A 21,763-nucleotide genomic window follows, 5' to 3' on the forward strand; every position below is an offset into this window, starting at 1 on the left:
GACCCGAGGCTGCAAGTGACTCATCTGAGCGGCTTTTGCCACGAAGCCTCACCGGAGGTTATCTGATACCATGGGAATCGGAATGGTTCTCTGGAAGCGCATTTATTCCAGGAGAATTCCTGGCGGATATTTCCTCGGGCTGGTTATTTGCAGTTGGTCCCTTTGTGGGAGTTTAATGATTGTTGTGGCCGTGCCCTGTGGACAGAGCTCCTTGTGAGCTGAAGTGTGGAGTTGCCCCGAATAACTCGCTTAGCAGCGGTAGATGAACCATAAAGACTTTCATCCGAAACTAACGCAGTAAGCATTTGGGCCATTGTGACCGTTGATACTGCACAAATGTAAATGAAAATACTTCTGCCCTGAAGAATCCCAATTTCGAGAACTCTATCATTGTAAAAATAGTATGATTTCCGTGTACCCATATTGCCGCTGTGCTAGTTATATATTTGCTCTAGACTTGGCTTTTGTTGTTATAATACGATTCTGGACTTCCTGAATATATGGCCATTTCCTCCGCATTTTCTACACCTTTTCAATCTGTCCCAATCATCGGTGCATAATACTGCTGTGTGGCCACATTCAAGACACCTGCAACAGCACTTGACGAGCCCCTAATCTGTGACCCAGCAAATTACCTGACTTACTTTCACTCTACCAACAGTTCATCAGTAAACAGATGAATTTTGTTACATACCTCATTATGTCTTTGCCCCTATTCCCCTCCTCTTGATACCCGAACCGCTTCAGTTCCGTTTATCTCGTAACTTCTTAAATGCCCTTACATCGTTCGACGCACTCCTGTCCTTTGGACCATACCTCCAGCTCCTCTGTTAATAAGGAAGTCTCGGCCTTGCACAGAATTGCAGCCATGTCAGTGGGAGGCTTTTTCAAGGCTACAAGTAATCTTCTTTTTTTGGAACGTGTGAGTCTTTAGCGTTTTTTTTCCGAGGTCCAGCTTTGATTTATCCTTCTTGAGAATATATTGTATCATTCTTTGTGGACATGATAACTAAGTTGGATATTATTCCTTAGTGTAAAGAAAATGGCGGCATGTACCATTTTCTTTGCACTAATCTTGGTCCAAGCTCTGCGTTCCTTTTGGGAATTCACGTCTTTTGCTCAAACGGATTTGGCTGTTCTCGCGACTATCTTTTCAGCATCCTATGAGGAATGAAGAAATTGTCCGCTCCCTCTTTTCTCCAATTTCCGAGTTTACAGCGTTTTGAGCTTGGAGGAGGCGTCACGTATTCCGCCTGTGTGCCTTTGCGTCATTCTGTTCGTCCCTAACGCTTTGGGCAGAACCTTAATGGTTCTGATCATGTTTTTTTAATTCAGACAAAAAGCTGTTTTCCCCCGCGCAGAGCCAAAAATGACGGGCCTTGAAAATAAGGATTACACATACTGCTTCTTTGCTTAATCATCTGTCTGTCTGTCATACGTATTTTTCTTGGAAACTATTCTATCTATTGACACCAAATTTGGTGGGAAGGTGAGAACTGTGAAGCTCATGCATACAGTGAGCTAGATCGTTCTACGTAGAATCTAAGGGTGGCTCCCATACATGCAAAAGGGAGGGGGTAAACAAATTTTTTCACCAAAAATATACAAATGATTATTTTTGGTGAAAAAACGCAAACGGCAAATTAATGGTCTGGGTTAGTATTTGGCAAAATTGGTCCCAGTTTTGAACGCTCATGCATACAGTGAGCTGCATCGTTCTACGTAGAATTTAAGGGGATGTTCCCGTACATGCAAAAGGGGGGTGTATAAATTTTTTCACCAAAAATATCCACATGATTATTTTTGACGAAAAAACGTAAAACGACAAATGGAAGGTCTCGGTTAGTATTTTGCAAAATTGGTCCCAGTTTTGAAATTTAATTCACAAGGGAGAAGGGCGAGGCCCACAGCCCATTCTCAGAACGTTTTCAATCGAAAAGGAAACTGCTCTTTTACAGCATCTAGGCTCCGAAATACCCTCTTCAAAAAATTAATAATAGTATATTGTTGCAATTTTTAGTTATGGACTGCAGAGGTCCCCTCAAAATCTATACTAGAATCATAAAATTGCTATAGAGCATGATAACACCAAATTTGGCGGAAATCGCACTATTATAGGTTATAGCAGGTCCAAGTTTTCACTTCAGTGCAAATTCATAGACTTTTGGTGTCAGCAGCGTGCGTGGTAGGTACTAATGGGACAACTGTCCGCTCAAATGTTTTTCTAAAAAAGTACACAAAATCTTTCATACTTGAAGCGTCCAGCTTCTAATTTCCCGACTTGTTATCCTTTTCGAAATATTAGTTTAATTAAACTTTTTTTTTACAGGAATTCGGTAATGTACCTGTGACAGGGCAAATCGACGAGCAAACAGTGAAACTCATGCGAAGGCCACGTTGTGGAATACCAGATCGAAATAATTCTTTAGATTTTACGTCAGACAATCGAAGCCATCGATATAGATTTAAGCGGTATGTGATACAAGGAGCGAAATGGGAGCATACGGATCTAACATGGAGGTGAGTCCTATAATCTATAATATTAGCATATATTGAAAATATCGCACGCCAAAAGGAGATATATACCTTCTATAATAAGTTTTGCAATAAATATATCAAAGGTGCCAAAAATCTTTAATGATATAACTACAAAACAGAGCATATAGTCCTTCAGGATGCAGTGTAATGTCCCTCGATACTATGATTATACACTAATTTTTAGACTGTCAGTCACTCAATTTTCGGGAGATAATTCTACGTTTGTATATTTCACCAAATCTTTCCTTGTCTCCCCATGAGATTTATTTAATGCACACGGAAGCTAACTTTAAAAGTAACGTGACTGCCTCAATAATATATCCATCCAATGAGTGCCTCCCCATATACACGAACGTGGAAACATCTTTCACCTTCTTCACGGCAATGAAAAACGGGGAGAGAAAAAAACAGAAATAAAGGAAGCAACACTAAGGATGCGAAGCAAAGAGAGGACAGAAGAGGACATTTTGAGTGCCCTTTCTCGTTGGAAATGCCGTAATTAGGTTTTACTCCACCGAAACCCATAACGAACATTTTCCTGGCGTTTACTCTTGGTTCCATTAGTTAACGAAAGCCCGAAACGTCCTTGAAAGCAATTAACAGTTGCACTCTGTCTTAGTTTAATTATCGTATGCCTTGCTTCATTTACTCCATAACAACTAGTCTCGCTCGATGGAAAGTTCCACTTCCTTGTAAGAGACTAAGATGCTTTCCTCCAATTTCGCCACGTCCGGGAAGGATGAAAACGACAAGGAATACAACGATGTCAGCGACGACAACGACGACATCTTCTTATATAAAGTCAATTTTAACGCTAGAAACAAGGAATTTTCATTGTGCGGGCTCATGGAATGGGGGTGTGAATTCAGTCTGTTGATTATATGATCCTTGGTGTGAATGCGTCCTGCCTGCTAATATGAGTTGTGTTCTGTAAGGATCATCCAGAAACCTCCGGAACTCAATTGCAATTAGTGAGAAAGATCGAACATATTCACCTACACAGTCCCGCAAAGGACATCAGATTCAGGTACGATCTAGGGTTAACTAGAATCCAGCAAACCGTAACAGCAAACAGCGATAAATTCTTCAAAAGACACATTATTTAAGATTCCAAGGCTTCAGCCTAAAATCCAACAACAAAGCAACAATAGCACCGGCTTCAAACGAGTGCAGAATGGATGCTAAAACTGTACCGACATTTTTCCCAAGGAAGCATGAGCATTTTATAAGGCTTCGAGTTAAAAATAGATACTTCACAGTTGTACTCTTACTTTGTGAAGATTTTGTATGTCTCCAAAAAACATAGCGAGTGTGCGGGGAAGGGATTGCAGACATCAACAACCATTATGGAAGGCTCTGCTCTCGCTTTGTTTTTGTAACTAGCATTCTATTCTGCTTCCTTTGACGTGCTCTATGTGGATGGAACTTCAGTGGAGGACGCCGTAGTTTTGCCTGGCCTCTGTTTAATAATCTCTCGGGAAGTGAATTTCGGCTAGAGCGGAAATAGTGTCCTTACTATCAGCAAAGATGGAAGTTTCATCCTGTTTCTGCGAAGGTGATGTAATAAATGCAAAGTTTGTATGAAGAGAAAGCAGGATTTTTTGATCCTTTATTTGCACCTCAATCTACTGATGGTTGAGGATATGCGGAATCGATTTTCATAGCTCCAACTTGTTGCCTATTATGCAGCATAGAAAAGGCTATTTTTTCACTCTAAAAAGCGGACAGAATCGATTGTTTTCTGCTTTGGATGTTCCTGTGTGTAGGCTTTTGGCAAAATAACCCCAAGGATCAAAATTCTTTAGTAACATTTAAAAATGTGTATAAATCCCTAAAATGTTTGTTATTACAATATTCTGAAATCTCCAATTCAGACAAGATAAAAACTAATTTTTCGAAAGAAACTGTATCTATTTTCAGACATTATACAGATCCTTTTCCCCCACTTCATCCAGATCCCACTGAGCCTTCATGCTGAACGCTATATTTTCAACATGCAAATGATAATTGGTGTAGTGCTTAGGGGATTCCGTTTTGTCTCCATCTTTAACACTTTTGTAACGTTGAGCTGTTACTGCAATACGGCGGTGGCAAAGAGTGGTGGAACTGAGCCGTGCAATGGGGGAAAGCAACAGTCACACGTTCACCTTAAATCCTAGTTGAGCAGATGATGATAATAAAGAACAAGTGCACAGAGCGTTGAAGAGAAAAGAAAAGAAAGGAGACAATGAAAAATTGCAGGATCCAAGTAACTTGTGTTTGACATCGCGCGGAAAATGGTTTGTAAAACGTTTTGCTTGAATGAGCCCTGGGAAAAGTGAAATTTCGGCAATTGGTGTATTGTTGCTTTGAACCTCAATAGTTGCAAAGGGAGCATAGGAATTTTAAAAGGGCTGCTTATTTGGTTGGTATTTGTACATATAATCAAAGAGAGAATGAATATTGGTAAAAATTCGTAGGAATTTAATTGAGAATAGAAGTAACACCCTTCATCGGTCGTGGGGTGCTACCTCGGGAACTGAATGTTGAGAATTAGCTGTTCCGTCTCATCATTTTCGATAAATGTCCCATCTTTCTTCTTCAGGCAGGCATATAGTCTGGATCCTTCTGTGGTTTGTTCAGTTCTTCAACAGAATTTCCTAAAATTGAAATAATAAAACTTGTTGTTTCTTTTTCGTTGGTGTGGGTATTTATTCTTGCAAATACCGATATTTCGGGAACCACTTGTTCCCTTCATCAGTGCAAAATACCCACACCAACGAAAAAGAAACAACAAGTTTTATTATTTCAATTAATTAATCGTTGGAAACACCGCATAATTTCACTCTGATTCCTAAAATTGTCTTTTTTCTTCTCTGATCGCATTGCTATACGTTTTCATTGCGTTTTTGTGTAAAACAAAACCTTATTAAAATCGGTTTACTGTCTGTCTGCCTATCTGTCCGTCACATGGATTTTTCTCGGAGACTGTAGCAGCGATTCACACTAAATTTGGTGGAATGGTGGGAACTGTAAACGCTCACGCATGCAGTGAGTTACATCCTGTTACGTCTAATTTAAAGGATGGTCCCCCTACAAGCAAAAGGGGGGGGGGTGTAGGCGGGGATTTCGGGGATCGAAAGTGATCATTTATTTAACAGGGCCAATCTCAGAAACTGCCCAACCGCAAAATCTTAAAAAAATCAGTTGGCTGCCACTATATGGTGGCTAGGCTCCGAAATACCCTCCATATCGATATCCTTTCAGTAATTGGCTGCAGAACCCCCCTTAAGTTCATCCTAGTACCACGCTATGTAGGCTACGATATAGAACTTGATCCTACCAAGTTTGGTGGAAAACGCACTATTACCAATAAAGTTATAATAGGTCAAATTTGACACTTCTTTGGAAATTCTAGATTTTGAATGTCGATATCACCCGAAAGTTGATATTCTCACATAATACAGGATACGGCAGCATAACTTCCTTTTTTCAAAACTCAATAAAAACTATTGTATGCATCGGAAAATATTTATTTATTTTTTCTAATGTAGGTGCATGTCTAAAGTTTTTATTTACATTGTTTTGAAGATCAAATCTGTTAGATGACGTCCCCCATTCTCCATACATTGCGTAAACCGATTTCTGGCGTTTGTCATGACTCTTGTTAGCATAGCAGGTGATATGTTGGCAATTTCTTCTTGGATGTTGGTCTTCAAATCTTGTAGGGTTCTTGGACGGTTCACATAAACACGAGATTTCAAAAAACTCCATAGAAAATGGGCTTCATCGCTAAAAAAAACAATAGCACCCTCGGGAACGAAATCAAGAAGAAGCTCACACGCGTTCATCCGAGAATTGAAGTCACGTTCTGAAACTTCCTGCACTATCGCCATCTTATAGAGATGAAAATGAAAATCATCATGAAGAATTCTTCTCACAGAACGATGGATACTCCAAGGGCAGATGCGTGTTTGCCCGCAGAACGCCGTGGTGATCGCAACATTGACGCTCTCACTGCTTGAATGTTCTCAGGTGATCTAACGGGTCGAGGGACTCCAGTTCTTCCTTTTGTCGCACTTGCAGTTTGTCTGAATGTAGTGACCCATGTAACAATTGATTTGCGGTCTGGGACGGGAGCCAACGGGGCTAAATTAAAGCGATTCCGAAATGCACGCTGTGTTGCAATAACCGAACATCCGCTTGAAAAGTAAACCTCAACGGCAAAGGCACGCTCCTCACTATTCCCACGCATGATGGCGACTGAATCGTGTCGGGACAAAACTTTACAGTATCCCCTCTTGAACGAGATCACTAGCGCTCCGCTATGACATCAACTAACTGAGTGGCGCGCATTTTAAAAAAGGAAGTTATGCTGCCGCACCCTTCAAATTCACACTAAAATGTCTTTATAAAAGAAATACACAAAATCTTTCATACCTGAAGCGTCCAGCTTCCGGTATCTCGACTTGTTGTACTTTAGTCAGTCCAGCCAGGATTTTTCGGGCCTCTTTTTTGATTCTGACTAGGTCCATATTCCATTAGGGTACGTCCCTTGGTGAATTGGCTGTTTTAAACAAACAGATTTATGCGTGTCAATCATAACGCTGCTGAGGTCTTCTACGGCCCCTACTAATCCCTCTGTTTCAGAGTTGCCCTCAACGTCGAATCTGACTATTCTATGATCTGAAATAGAAACTTTCTCCAGATCCCTTCAGCTCCCGACTAGCCCATTTATAAGAGTGTTTTCTAGGGTTATGCCCAGAACTCCTTGCTTGGTGTTGTCCACAAATACTGCTGTGTTCCATTTGTGTGTATTTTCGGTGCTTCTGGGGAAAGTAAAAACCGTCTCCGTCGCTAGTCAAGTATTTTTTATTTTTCGAATACCTGTTTTTGGGGAATGCATCAAAGGGTCCCTTGCACTTCACTATTCATATGACCTGTTCCCAACTTAACAGTGGTATCGTCTTCTGAAAATTGACCGATCCCTTAACTGCCAGTGGAGTTCTCCCGCCGACTTTAAAGAAACTTGGATAGCCACGGGATTTTCAGTCAGAAACATAGAAGACATATTTATTTTAATTTAGATTTTAGAATGTACTTCCCTGCAGATTACGAACCTTTCCGGGTGTACCCACATCTATCTTGACACTTCTTGGGTAGCCTCTTGGTTCCAGAATTTTTTCCAGATAGCGCAGATACCGTTTCCTCTGACGGTTGATATACCAACCTCTGACGTACTTTTCCTCATTTTGGTCTTACGTTTGTGGATCTTTACTGATCGCAATCTTCGTAGCATTTGAAATTGAGGTTAATTCCGTCACCTGACTTTCCGGATTCTGTCTCCCTCTCTCTCTATAAGTGAGACTTCATTGGAATACTATCGGTTACCACCGACAATAAACAATCCAAGTGTATGGATATAATCACATACTAATGATCTTGGTAGGGAAGCATCTTGGTTTCTAGAGAACCACGTATAGATCCCAGAAGAACCATATATATAATAAAATATTGTCAAGAATTATAAATTCAACTCCACATCTCCGCCATACCACTATCACTATCACTTCATGGGGAGGACTTTGGTTTACACCAGAACTTTCAAGCATCTGTGAAAGTCTCAGGGACGATCTACTTCCAGCAACCTTTCTTGTATCCTTTGTCGCGTTCCAATTTGCCTCTGACGGCCACATCCCCATTATGAATTCCTTCTTCAATTTCCTTTTTACCATAAACATCCGCCAAAGGCACAATGCGGTCAGTATAGTTAGGAAAATCGTCCAATTCGAAGCGATCGTAAGTACTACCTACAACCAATTCGTCCCCTAAATAATTACCAGATGATCATTCCATTCACCGTATCTTCACTCAACTAATTTCTCAATATACGGGTTAAATGCATGGACCCAAACCCTTTTTGGAACTGCCAGATCCCAATGACAGTACCTTCTGTCTTCAGTCTGCAATTACTTCACATTCACCTTCCTTTTCTCGTAGAGCCAGTATACCTCAATCACGAAAAGCCGTATAAGTATCATTCATTGTTGGCAAATACTGCCCCTCCCGCCTATTGCCGTTTGGGGAACTCACCTTCCATCGGTTCAAAACTTGTCTACGGATCCTGTCTAGATAGGAGCGGCGTAGATTAGGACGGATTTGAACGCATTTATACTATGATCCACCCACTCCCTCTCCCTCCATCCAGCGTTATTGATCATCCTTTCTGATAATGAACTAGCCTTTTCTCTTTCATAGTCCTCTTAAAACTTGGCTTTGCATCTGCCATCACTCGTAAGTTTCTAATAATGAATTTTAGTCGCATTCGTGGTCACCGCGGATATTGACAGTGTGGTTTTTCATGTAATTGGTAATAAGGATCGCTTCCTGTTTTGCCTCCATTCTTTCCAGGTTGGCTACTCGCAAGTATGATTTCAATGCCTGGCTGGACCCACTACTACATTGTAAGGCGGCCTTGTTTTTTAACTGCAACTACCACGCATACACTACTGCTGCATACATTCTGTATGCGAAACCATTCAACATTGCACTCCGTCATACATTATGGATCTCAATATGTGATACAATCTTAAGGAGCGTCGGCTACCACAATATATTTCCCCGACCCATCAGCTGTCTAACTCTGTCTAGCTGTGCTAAATAACCAGAGACAGTCAGTTTACCCAAAATATACTTAATCCAACCTTTCCGGAGCAAAAACATTCCTACCATGCAGCCTTACCAATGGACATCGCCTTCCCGGCGAGATTGAGCAACATTGCTCCCGTATCGACTCTAGGACAGGTTGGCCGAAACTACCCATACTGTCGTTCTGATACACCATTTGCTAGCTTCATGAATGAACATCAAATCACAGCTGCCTGTAGCGATTTCGTTTGATTTTGCCTTCAAATCGTGTCGTTCTGAAGCCGGAAGAAATGTTTCCCCTCCCAAGTCCTAATGGATCAGCCAACCACCCTAGTCCTTTCATTATGAGAACGTCTCTGAGTATGGCTTCTTCTGTCTCCAAACATAAGAAAGATAGTCTGATTGTCGATCTAGATGTAACGTTTACTTACCCAACAGACCATCCCTCTCGCCCGGCGAGGTGTTGAGATGTTTAATGTTGATAATATTATAGTATCTAACCCTCGGACTCGGAATTTGGTACGCATCCAGCGTCCAGCCATGCCAAGGTTTCAATTGTCACCTGCAGCTTTTTCCATGCGTCTTTTCACAGTTGGTCAAAGTCCTCCAACTCTAATCGATCTCTGGTACCCTCTTTCAGAGTACGGTAGGACGTGGTACGGGTGCGTTGCATTCTTCCGCCTTTTCGCTGCATTATTTGTCAGACTTGTCCTGCAGCAGAATAACCATAAATATATTACCATGAAATTTTTGAAATGTCAGACATTACTTGATTGAGGTAGAATCATCATCAATATGCGATATGGAGAACGACTTCACGAGAGGAGGCACCGGACCTGTAGACTATTTGTTTTCCATTATTACTACTTTGAGAAAGGATTTAAAGTTCGTAGAATATATTATATCCTAGCGTTAATTTAGCTTATTCCAGCCAGGTCTTCCTTCTGTATATGGCCTTCATAGCCGCTTTTTCAGTTTACATAGGATATCTGCGATCACTGGGTTTGTCGCATTCCAATCCTGCTGGCTGATTTTCTTCGGTACCAGTTTTCTCTAAATTCCTCCTCCGATCCATAAATCTCGGACGGTGAAAGAATATGTACTCCAGGTTCTTCCGGACCTTATCGCAGTTTATAGAATCAAGAAAAGTGTCCAATTTAATCCTGTAGAGATATTAACGGAAGATCCATATTCTGTGTGAAACTGGGCGTGATTATTAAAGATTGTCTTACGTTTCTTCTCCAACCAATTTCCAATGGCGGGGATTAGCCTATGTTGTCACCAACCCTGTTGTGAGGATTCCCACCGTTGCCATCTATTTGTATTATAGATCTTCCTTCTCCTATAATGTGTGTGCTTCCCCCTCCCTCTTCCGTCTAGGTTTTACTGTTGAGTGTGTGGTGGTCTCTGCTGATAAAGGATATGTAGGCCAGGATATGTATTTTTTCTTGTTTGACTACACTACTTTTAAGAAGCAGCTGACTCCCACGAACTAAAGCACTACAGTAGGATACTCACGGTAGGCAACCCTTCCGATACTCCCTTACCTCTGCCTAGTAGAGTAACACTACCAAAATCCGCGATATGTTATGCACTAACTCAGTGTTGACTGCTGCTTTTTGATATGTGTTCACATAGCTCCTGCGTTAGCCTCTCTACTTCTTCTATCGAGGACTCAGGATCTGAAGTCAAGAACAATTCAGAGAGTTCAAAAACTCGGCGAGTAGTAATAGCTATGTACATATACATTGGTAATCTTCGCCCACGCATATTTGGCTTGACGCAGGTTTGAATCCACTTTGCACTGTTTGACAGTACACATTTTCTCTCTACACTATCTGTGTCGGTCGGAAAGATGGCCAGTAGGTTTTGTGCTATCTATCTAATCTCTAATCTCGGTGTGGTAGTTTGACTAACGACGTAGGCTTTTCCCACAATTCATTACTCTTCTAGCTCCTCCAATTTTAATTGTTCCTTGCAATGTATTTTATGTATTTTTGGGGACGCACTCCAGTATTCTCTTTCGGTCGTAAGTCGCAGCCAAGGAGGTTTGTTAAAATATATGTGTCCCGTAACACTTTTAGGCCCACAGGGTTTGATTTTTTCTTTCTTTCTAACTCAGCTGAATTAAGCGTAATCCTTGTGAATTAGGGCTCTGTTCTCTATAGGCTCTTCTGGCCAGATTAACCTTTTCACAATGTATCCTGCCTTAATTTTTAAAGCGATCACTGAACTTCTCTGAACTTCTATCATTCAGTGCTTTTTGCATTGGTAAAATAAGTGAGTGTCCCCTGAATGGTTCAATTTTCTGCTCTTGGAATACACCCTATGGTGACCCTTTTTGAACAAATGGGGTGGATGTTGAAACCGTCTTCGTTCGCTAGCGATCTACATTCATCTCACCGTTCTTCGGAATCTAAACCATTTGCAAGATCAATTGGTGGTCAAGTTATCTATCACCAAGACCCTGTGGAGCGGAAGCATTTTGACAGTTGGTTATTCACTCTCAAAGACTGTCGATTCCGGAATTCCGAGTCACATAAGTTCACTCCTTCTCTCCTCCTCTATTTTGATATAAGGTTTTGGTACTCCTTCCTTCCTTACAGTTGCTCCGCTCCACATACTCAAGGATGTTTTTAGCTGCACTCTGGATATCATCCTTACTTTTTCGCCACATTTTCGCACTATTTTCCTCAGGACCAGCTTGAGGTTATGCGTCAAAATGTGCCTTGACTGTGGACATGTACGCCACTTTGGCGGTGTCGTCTTTTCAGCTCCTGTAGTTGTGGCTGTTTTTGACTATTCCACAGCGGTATTTCCCTCTAATCAGGAATTGGTCCGAGTAACAGTTAACAGCGTTAGTAGCGTCCTCACGTCCAATACCTTTGAACCAACCCTTTTTTGAAGAGGACATGGTCAATGCTTTTATGTCATTAGAGGTCAACCCGTCGAAAATTCTATTCAGTCTATCCAGTCGCTGACCCTGACTAATGTGCGAGGCCAAATAAAAGCAGCAGGATCACTCTCTTGATACCATTCGACATCAACAGCGGTCCAAAACAAGGGGATGAAACCTGGCCCTGCAGAAAGTGATTCGCGATGCAGACGTAAATGCGAGAGGCACCATCCTCTTCAAGTCTACCCGAATATCGGCCTACGCTGACGATATTGACATTATGGGAAGAACAGTCGAGAGATGTACAGTTTAACTTCATCCAGATCGAGCAGGTGGCGCGAGATCTTTGGCTGCACATTAATGAAGTCAAGACGAAGTACATGGTGGCAACACCAGCACCAAAAACCAAAAAACGAACAACATCGAACCGCACTGGTCAAATAAAAACAATAAAGATAGGAAACTACAACTTTGAGACCGTTGATAATTTCTCCTATCTAAGGTCGAAAATCACAACTGATAACAGCTATAATGAGGAAATCCGCACACGGTTGTTGGTTGTCAACTGAGCCTACTTAAGCCTTTAGAAACTGCTTCGGTCGAAACGTCCCACCATGGATTCAAAGCTTTTACTGAACAAGACTATCATCTTGCCAGCCCTTATGTATTACTCGAAGACCTGGGTTGATAGCAAGAAAAATTGCGAACTCTTGGCCGCGTTCTAGAGAACAATCCTCCGAAGAATTTTTCGCCCCCTACATAAGGATGGATGATGCTCCATGAAATCTATGAGCGATATCATGACAATTGTGGTTGTGGTTAAAATCCGGTTCAACAGGTTATGGTGGGCGGGTCACCTAATCGGTATGGATGAGAATGATCTAGCACGGAAAGTCTATAAGGGCAATATCTATGGTAGAAAAAGAAGACGGGGCAGACTCTGCCTGAGATGGCGCAGGTCAGAACACCAGAGAGCTTTTAGGGATATCGAATTTGTGGACTTCGGCGCAAAGCCGGGATGTCTGGGGTTCCTTATTAAGACAGGCCTACACCGAATAGCGGTTGTTGCGACGTTGATGATGCTGATGATTGTCCTTTGTTGGTTCATACCAGTTGGCATACCTCACATTGAGAAATTTCGTCTTGAACAGGCTTAAGGAGAATCCTTCATTAATCGGTTTGAAATCAGGTATCAGCTGCCTAAATGTGTTGTTTATGACAAAGGTGGCACCAAATTCTCCGCTTCCTGGGTCTTTGGCGATCATAAATGTTGTGGGTGGTTCGCAATCATTTACTTCGCTCCCAAGCCATTTCATTTCTTGGAGCAAGAGGATGATAATTTTGGTAAGGGATACTTAATGGAGAAGCTCTCACAGTGCACCCGTTCGAATAAGGGATCGCGCATTCCAAGATCCAAAAGAATAGTCCATTTTACGTTGCCGAAGCCGTTGCCTGTTGATCTATCCTTCCTACCATCATGTGTATTTTCGTCAACGTATCCTTCCTTCCAACCTGGCCCTCGAGAAAGTGATCCGTGATGCTGAGGTGAATGCAAGAGGTACGATCCTCTTCAAGTCCACCCAACTACTGGCCTATGCTGACGATATCGACATCATGGGAAGAACCACCCGAGACGTACAAACTGCCTTCATCCAGATCGAGCAGGCGGTAATTGGACGAGATCTTGGGCTGCACATCAATGAACGCAAGACAAAATATATGGTGGCAACGTCAGCACCGAAAACGAATCAACCAACAACATCAAACCGCACTGGTCAAACACGAAGAAGAATAAGGATAGGAGAATACAACTTTGAGACCGTTGACAATTTCTCCTATCTAAGGTCGAAAATCACAACCGATAACAACTACGATTATGAAATCCGCGCACGGTTGTTGTCAACCAACAGAGCCTATTTCAGCTTACAAAGACTGTTCCGCTCGAAACGTCTCACCATAGGGTCAAAGCTCTTACTGTATAAGACTATGATCTTGCCAGTCCTCATGTATTCCTCGGAAACTTGGGTTCTTAGCAAGAAAAATTGCGAACTCTTGGCCGCGTTCAAGAGAAGAATCCTCCGAAGAATTTTTGGCCCCCTACATGAGGATGGACGATTCCGTAGCCTACACAATGACGAAATCTATGAGCGATACCATGACCGTCCGGTTGTGGATAAAATCCGGCTCAATAGGTTACGGTGGGCGGGTCACTTAATCCGTATGGATGAAGATGATCGCACCCGGAAAGTCTATAAGGGCAATATCTATGGTAGGAAAAGAAGACAAGGCAGACCCTGCCTAAGATGGAGCGATGGCGTGGGCCAGGACGCCAGACAGCTTTTAGGGATATCGAATTGGTGGACCTCGGCGCAAAACCGGGATGTCTGGAGTTCCTTATTAAGGCAGGCCTAGACCGGATACCGGTTGTTGCGCCGTTGATGATGATGATCCTTCTAAGCTCTTTTCTAATATCCTTGCAGGCAAGTAATTTGAATTTGATTGGAACTTGGCATAACAATAATCAAATATCAGTCAGCCCAGCAATTTATTGAGAGGTATGCATAATTAGCTGAATCCTTTTTATCCATCTCAATAGAGTTCAACTCATTTACATACGATCATATGAACTCATTTCACTTGAAGAAAATTAAAACACTTTCAGCTCCAACTTACAATTATACGAGTAATTATTCAATCAAAAGCGCAGCAATTTACCTCCTACAATGTATTAACTAAGATACAGTCGCATAAAACAGTCAAACACCAAACACAATTTCCATTCATTACCCGTGAATTATTAGCATACTCGAATCCCTTGCAACCCTTCCACTCAATTAAGTGAAATGCACTTTAAAACGCTCAAATCCGTTCATCCCCGATATGAACTCTGATCCATATATGCATAAATGTTACAAGTCCAATTTACAATGAAATGCAATCCTTGCACAATTTTATTTCGCAATAAGTTTAACTATTCATGGGATTCCTTATTGCATAACACTTGTTAGTGCCAGATACTCATACCCTCCACGAACTTCAGGAGACGTTCATTTCAATTAGATTTCACTATTCACGTGTCGCGTACGGATGCTGCAAAACGGAAGGAGCAACGTTCATATGGGAGGGTGGATTGGTTGGGGTGTGTGTCTTTGGCACAAAGCAGTTTGCTGTACAAATCAGATCCCTAATAGGTTGAAATACATGTAAAAGGGATTGATGACGGATGGATCCACGGTGGAAGGGAATATGAACCGAACAATGTTCTGATGGAAATAAACGAAATTATGGAGTTTCACAGAAAAAACTGCTCTGCCAAAGGGCTATCCAGAGGGAGATATCATTCACTACCATCTCTCTGAAAATTTGCCGCAGATGTAGATACGTCAGGTAGGATGGAGTGTCAGAGGGTATCTAGTCAGCACATGAGACATATTTTGCAATTTCTATGTTCGGGGTCTCTTTTTATAACCCCAAAAAATAGCTACGTTAATACGTTCTGTTTGGAGCAAGTTGCCGGACGTGGCGAAAGACATACCATCGCTCATAAAATCCGACAATTGAAAAACACACGTACCTCCAGAAAAAAATGAAAATGGAATAGGAATACAAACGCCTGGTACGTGGACGTAAGCCTTCCATCACACGAAAAAAAGAATCATATTTTTCCCACAATAATTCAATTATTCCATTCATTGTATCCGACGAAATTCAGTCTTTTCATTTGTGCAATAACAATATTTCATCAAAGAGTATTACCTTCCTGATTCCATCCCGCTGAAAACAGGACGTGGAGGGAAAAAAAACTTAATCATGTTTCCGCGGAAAAGCGTCCGTTGTTTGGGGGATTGCTCCCGCAACGAGGCGCCGAAAAGGTCATAAATCATCTGCGAGCATGTGGCTTTGGAGAGTGCCATTCTCTGATAAATACTGCGTCAAAATATTTAACAAAAAGAGCACTTCATTAGGTAGCCAGGGTTCAGGCTGTTGGAGCAGGGCCGTGGCTTACCAAAATGAGTCCCATAGCCCATAATTACGATTGGGAAGAATCGCATTGCTGATTGCGACACTTCAACAGGTTATACATGCACTTATCACCCAACTGTTTGCAAAGCTGCTTATTGATTTTGGGTGTAAACCATCCACTGACATCCGAAGCTGATGGTGTAGTCCCTCGTGGTATATTCATGTAATTAGTGAATTCGAAGGACGATGCCCTCCAGTTCGATGGAGATATCTTCGGTATTGTTTAATTATCGTGCAAACGAATTATGTTCATAACTGACCGTGATGAATTTCAGATGGGTTTACATCAATGAAATGCACTTCCCCTGATAGCATTTATATTGGTAGCTACTACAGTCCTATCCCCTTGACATCTCCTGACAAATGGTGCCAATAAATAGGAACTTTAAAAGCTAAATTCGGGTTCATTCAACTTCCACCACAAAGTCCTTTCCTAAAGTAATAAAAAATTAAGTAAGAACTTGTTGAATCCCTCCTCCGCATAGGACCTGTTGCTCTGGTAATAACAGGGGCGGGAACAACCAACTGTAGGTGGCAGCTCTCATTTTCAAATTTTCTATCCGTTTCTGCTGTAATCAAACACGGTTTGAATTTAACAGCAAAAGGCGCCAGCAGGTCGCCTTTAATACTATACACTCTGAACGCGCTACCATACTGCCTATTGCTTCTCACTTCTCAACAAATAACACTCGAAAATGCTTTTTAGTAATAAAGGATAATGAAAACGAAATCTTTTAAGTGCACTTCAGTTTTTTGACCAATCTTTTAGTTGGTTTACACAGATTGGAACTTTGGATTTATTTATTATTATATTTAGTAACAAAATACCACAAATGATGTGTGGACCTGTGCAATGAATCAGAAAAATCAGAATGGGGGGAGGGAGGATAGGTTCGACAAAAGACCATCCGGAGTTGACTTATGAGAACCAGGTGGTTAGATTTATTTCTTACATGAAGAAACTGATCCCTTAAAGGCCGCCAGAACCTATGTTCCGCTCCATAGAAATTCCCCTAGCACGTGATTATAGACCCCTTAAGGACTTTTATCAAACAGGGTAGGCTGGAAATGATATAGGGATAGATCTTCTTTTTCCAACGCGTTAGACTCCGATGTCGATCCTTGGCCGCCCGAAGTGTTTGTTCCCACTCTTCTCGGTCGAGCTACCCCGCCCTTCAATTCCTCGAAATGAGTAGGGTTGTCCACTAGCGACTTACGGTTCATCGTGTTATTGGTACATTCCGTTGATACATGATGCACCCTCACTGACCGCATCCGCCCTCACCGGGGGTAAGGTCCTTTGGGAAGCTCGTCGTTGCCTGATTTATCATCCACGTGCTTTTACTGCAGCACAGTACAGACAGAGTCACGATTTTGTGTATACCATATATTATTAACCTTATTTTCCTGGGTATATTTTTAATTTTTAGAATTGTCAATACGAGGCAGATTTTGTCTTTCCTAACTTAAAGTTCCTCCTAAGGTCACAAAAGTGTCGTGTTTTGTCTTATTGACGTTTTTCTTCTGTATATAATAATAATATTCGTTGACGCAACAATCCAAATGGATAAGGGCCTTGAAGTGTGTTAGAGTACTTCATTTAACACCGTAATGGTATACTACAGGATTATAGTACAGGAGGCATTGCGCTTGTTCGAGATTATTACTCTGACTTGACTCAGGCACCCATTCACACCTGACTTAACTGGTATTCGAGAATAAATCACGATGAAAATTCCACTGCCACCAGCAGCCAGCAGCCATGTACTCTAACCACTGACCTATTCGGACACATATTATTATATACATATCCAGAATTCTTCTCATCGATGGTTTGCTGGCACTCTTCGTTTCGTCATCTTTCTCCCTGTGCCGAGGTTCTTGTCTGTGGATTGCTGCAACTATCTCCATTGCGTCTTTTCGCTGACTTCACTTCACGTCAATGCTATCAACTCTCTGGTTTCGGTTTAACTTCTCCCATTGTTTGCTATTTGTCATTGGATCGATATCATAATTAACCCCGTGGTATAAAGGTACGCCAAATACGCTAGATGCGGGTCTTTTTTGACAAGAACATGATAAGAGGTTAGATATTGTCTTCTATTTGTAGTCAAGCCTAAAATTGATAGACCAGTAGCTTATTTCAAACTACAATTTTTATTTGACAGTGTAGATATATATTTCGGGAGCAACTTACCCCCTTTATAAGTACAAACATATTCGCTATGTAAAATAAAAATTGTAGTTTGGAGTAAGCTACTAGTCTATCAAGTTTAAGAACATGATCCCCCTCGTTATGGATTCTGCACTGCAACCGTTACTAGCTAATTCTACCAGACCTGCCTTTGTCAGGAGCTGCAGACATCCTAGTCCGAGGTCCACCAATTCGATATCCTTGAAAGCTGTGTAGCCTTCTGGCCTACATCACTCCTTCATCTGAGGCCGTTTTACTTAGACATTCCGGGCTGGATCATCCTCACTCATACGAATTAAATGACCAGCTCACGGTAGCATATTGAGCTGGATTTTATCCAAATCGATTGTAGATTTACTTATTCTTCCTGTCTCCCGAGCATATACATGTGTCGATCAGCTAAACATTGGAAAATTGAGTTCTCCCTCGAAGGGTACCAATTTTTTCATTGATTGGTCTGTGATATTGTAGACAAAGTTCTTTCCGCAGCATTCTCGTGTTCTACAATTTATTCTGCTACCTATCTTTTACTTTTCAAGATGTTCGATAAGTGTTCTAAGGGCATTAGCTCTGAAGAGGGACGCACGTTCCAGTTTCCAAACTTGTACTCTTTTATCTGATTTCATAGCCGCTGTTGTACTTCTGATCGGATCAAATGGTCAGTTTCAGGTTGAAAGACGATATTGTCCTGTGAATAGGTTGTCAGCCTGTTGTGGAGCCCCTGTTTGCAAGACCTACGGCTTATTTCTATTTTACGACGCAGAAAACTCGCTGTTCTCTCGCTGTTAACCATTTCTCATCTGCTACTTTTCGTTGTCTAGGATTTACCAACGTGGAGTAAAAAATGCCACTTGGTAGCGATTTTAACACGGTAAGCGTTAAATCAGCATCCACTACCCAAGCTTTTGTTGAAGGTTGCAGTATCGAATCTACAAATTCCCTTGAGACACTTACTACCCTTTAGTGGATTTATAAGTATATACCTTGTGGAGCATAGGGTTTTTGACACCATATTGGAACCTCTTGGTTTATTATATGTACATATGTTTACCCTACCAAAGTTCGTCTGAGTAAATATTTCCGCCGTTTCTCTTTAAGTATGGAGATATTGTACTATATGTCACTGGTCAAACTCCCGTGTGAAGGTTTGCTATTCTCCTGATAGTATACTTCCACTACATGGAAGTCAAGTATGATACGAGAGGCCGTAACGTTCTCCTCATTATGGAACATGGTTTTTAACATGCTCGTATTTCTTCGATAGATTCTCCTTGACGTACAAGTTTGTTACCTACACTTCTACCTGAAAAACAGCAGTGTATTGTCTTGGAGTTAATTGCAGGATGCGCTTCGGATACACTTGATGCATACCACCCACTCTTCCATCTTCTGTTTTTGTCTAACACGGTATACTTTTTTTTTTTTTTGTGCGTTCACGGAGGTGGAAAAGCCCCCAGCCCCGCGGGACCACCATTGAGGTATTATATTACTTCGCGGGGTAGGTTTGCTCTTAGGCACTCATCCTTCTCCTATTTGCAGCTTTCCTCCTTCTTTGTTCCTTCAGCAACTCCTCCTGCATTTGGATGATTGCGGAGCCAACCGCAAGCCACTTCTCCTCGGACTCCAGCATCTCAGTAACCAAGCTCTCCGGGGTCCCGCTCCTTCCCAGCACCTGGTTTAAGCTCCTTCTCCCCATCGCAAATCGTGGGCAGTGAAAAATCACATGCTCTGGATCCTCCGGTATGCCATCGCATCTGGGACAGTTCGGAGAATCATCCAACCCAAAGCGGTGCAGATACTGCCTGTAGCAACTACCGTGTCCCGTGAGGAACTGGGTAATGTGGTAGTTGGTCTCCCCATGTTTTCGCTCAAGCCACACCCCAATCTTGGGAATGAGCCTGTGCGTCCACCGACCTTTCGCAGACTCGTCCCATCTGCGTTGCCAGAGATCAAGCGACTCTGACCTTGCCGCATTTCCACGCTGTGCATGCCCCTCCATATGTCTTACACTGTACAGGACACTCATTTCTTTGGCCAGAATGTCAACCGGGATCATGCCTGCCACCACCAATACTGCTTCATCTGATGTGGTTCTAAAAGCACTGCAAACCCTCAAAGCCATCCGCCGGTAAACCGAGTTCACCTGGTTCCGTCTCTGAGAGCTTGCAAGCGCCTCTACCCACACAGGCGACGAGTAGAGCAGGATGGAGCGCACCACTCCGGCTAGCACCAACCTCCGACAATGTTTCGGCCCACCAATATTTGGCAGCATTTTTGCAAGTGCCGTGGTGGCACTGGCTACCTTTTGGCATGCATACTCTAGGTGTTCCCTAAAACTCAATTTGGTGTCAATTATTACCCCCAGGTATTTGATAGCTTTGATACGACCGCATGTCCACCGACCCCCACTTTTACAGTGTTATTTTTCCTGCGTTTCGTTATTAAGACCGCTTCCGTTTTCGCGTCCGCCAAGGTCAGCCCGGCCTTTTCTAGCCAGGACTTTACCGCTCTCACTGTTTCCGTTGCGTAAACCTCCACATCTTCTGGGTGTTTTGCTGCAACAACCACAGCTAGGTCATCAGCAAAGCCGACAATCGTAGTCCCCTCTGGGACGGGAAGAGCAAGCACCCCATTATGCATGATATTCCACAACAGGGGACTAAGTACCGATCCCTGTGGTACCCCGGCTGTGACAATGTACTCTTTGGGGCCCTCATCCGTCCCGTACCAGAGAGTCCTCTCTGAGAGGTAGTTTTCCACCAAATTCGCTAAGTATCCGGGGACACCTATGTCAGCCAACGCCCCTTTAATTCTATTCCAGTTGGCCGAGTTGAATGCGTTTTTGACATCCAACGCCACCACGGCACAGCAGCCGCCAGAAATCAGTGCACCTTTTGCCAGGTTTACCACCATGCCAATTGCGTCCACCGTAGAGTGGGCGCGTCGGAAACCAAACTGGCGTTCCGACAAACCATTGCTGGCTTCGACGATGGGCAGGAGTCTGTTGTAGATGACTCTCTCCATCATCTTCCCCTTTGTATCCAACAGGCAGATAGGACGATAAGACGCTGGGTTTCCAGGTGGCTTGCCAGGTTTCGGAAGCAACACCAACTTTTGCTTTTTCCACTGGGCAGGGAATATTCCTTCTGTTAGGCACGCCTCGAAGGTGTTGGCGAAAAGTTCGGGCCTAGTCTTCACTGCCAGTTTCAAAGCTCGGTTGGGGATGCCATCCAAACCTGGGGCCTTGTTGTCACCGAACCTACCACATATTTCCCGCAGCTCCTCCACAGTTACAGGCGGTATTATGCCGTCATTTAGCTGGACCAAAATTTGCCTTCCCCTATTTTCGTGGTGAGGGAACAGAGCGGTAACAATCTGTTTCAGGAGGCGCGGACAGGTCACCTGGGGTGATTTCCGCAGCCTTTTCATTACCACTCTGTAAGCCTCGCCCCAAAGGTTTATGTCAGCATGGTCGCACAGCTGTT

The 21,763-nt window shown here is 42.6% G+C and overlaps 1 protein-coding gene across 1 annotated transcript in view; it reads left to right on the forward strand.

Annotated features, from left to right (window-relative positions):
• Positions 1–21,763, forward strand: part of LOC119654363 (matrix metalloproteinase-2-like) — a 529,164-nt gene that overhangs the window by 205,063 nt on the left and 302,338 nt on the right. The window contains exon 3 of the mRNA XM_038059709.1: positions 2,330–2,520. Within this exon, the coding sequence (XP_037915637.1) occupies positions 2,330–2,520 (191 nt within the window). The remainder of the gene's footprint in view (positions 1–2,329; positions 2,521–21,763) is intronic.

This window comes from Hermetia illucens, chromosome 4 (assembly GCF_905115235.1).
Source record: "Hermetia illucens chromosome 4, iHerIll2.2.curated.20191125, whole genome shotgun sequence".
Taxonomy (NCBI): Eukaryota; Metazoa; Arthropoda; class Insecta; order Diptera; family Stratiomyidae; genus Hermetia; species Hermetia illucens.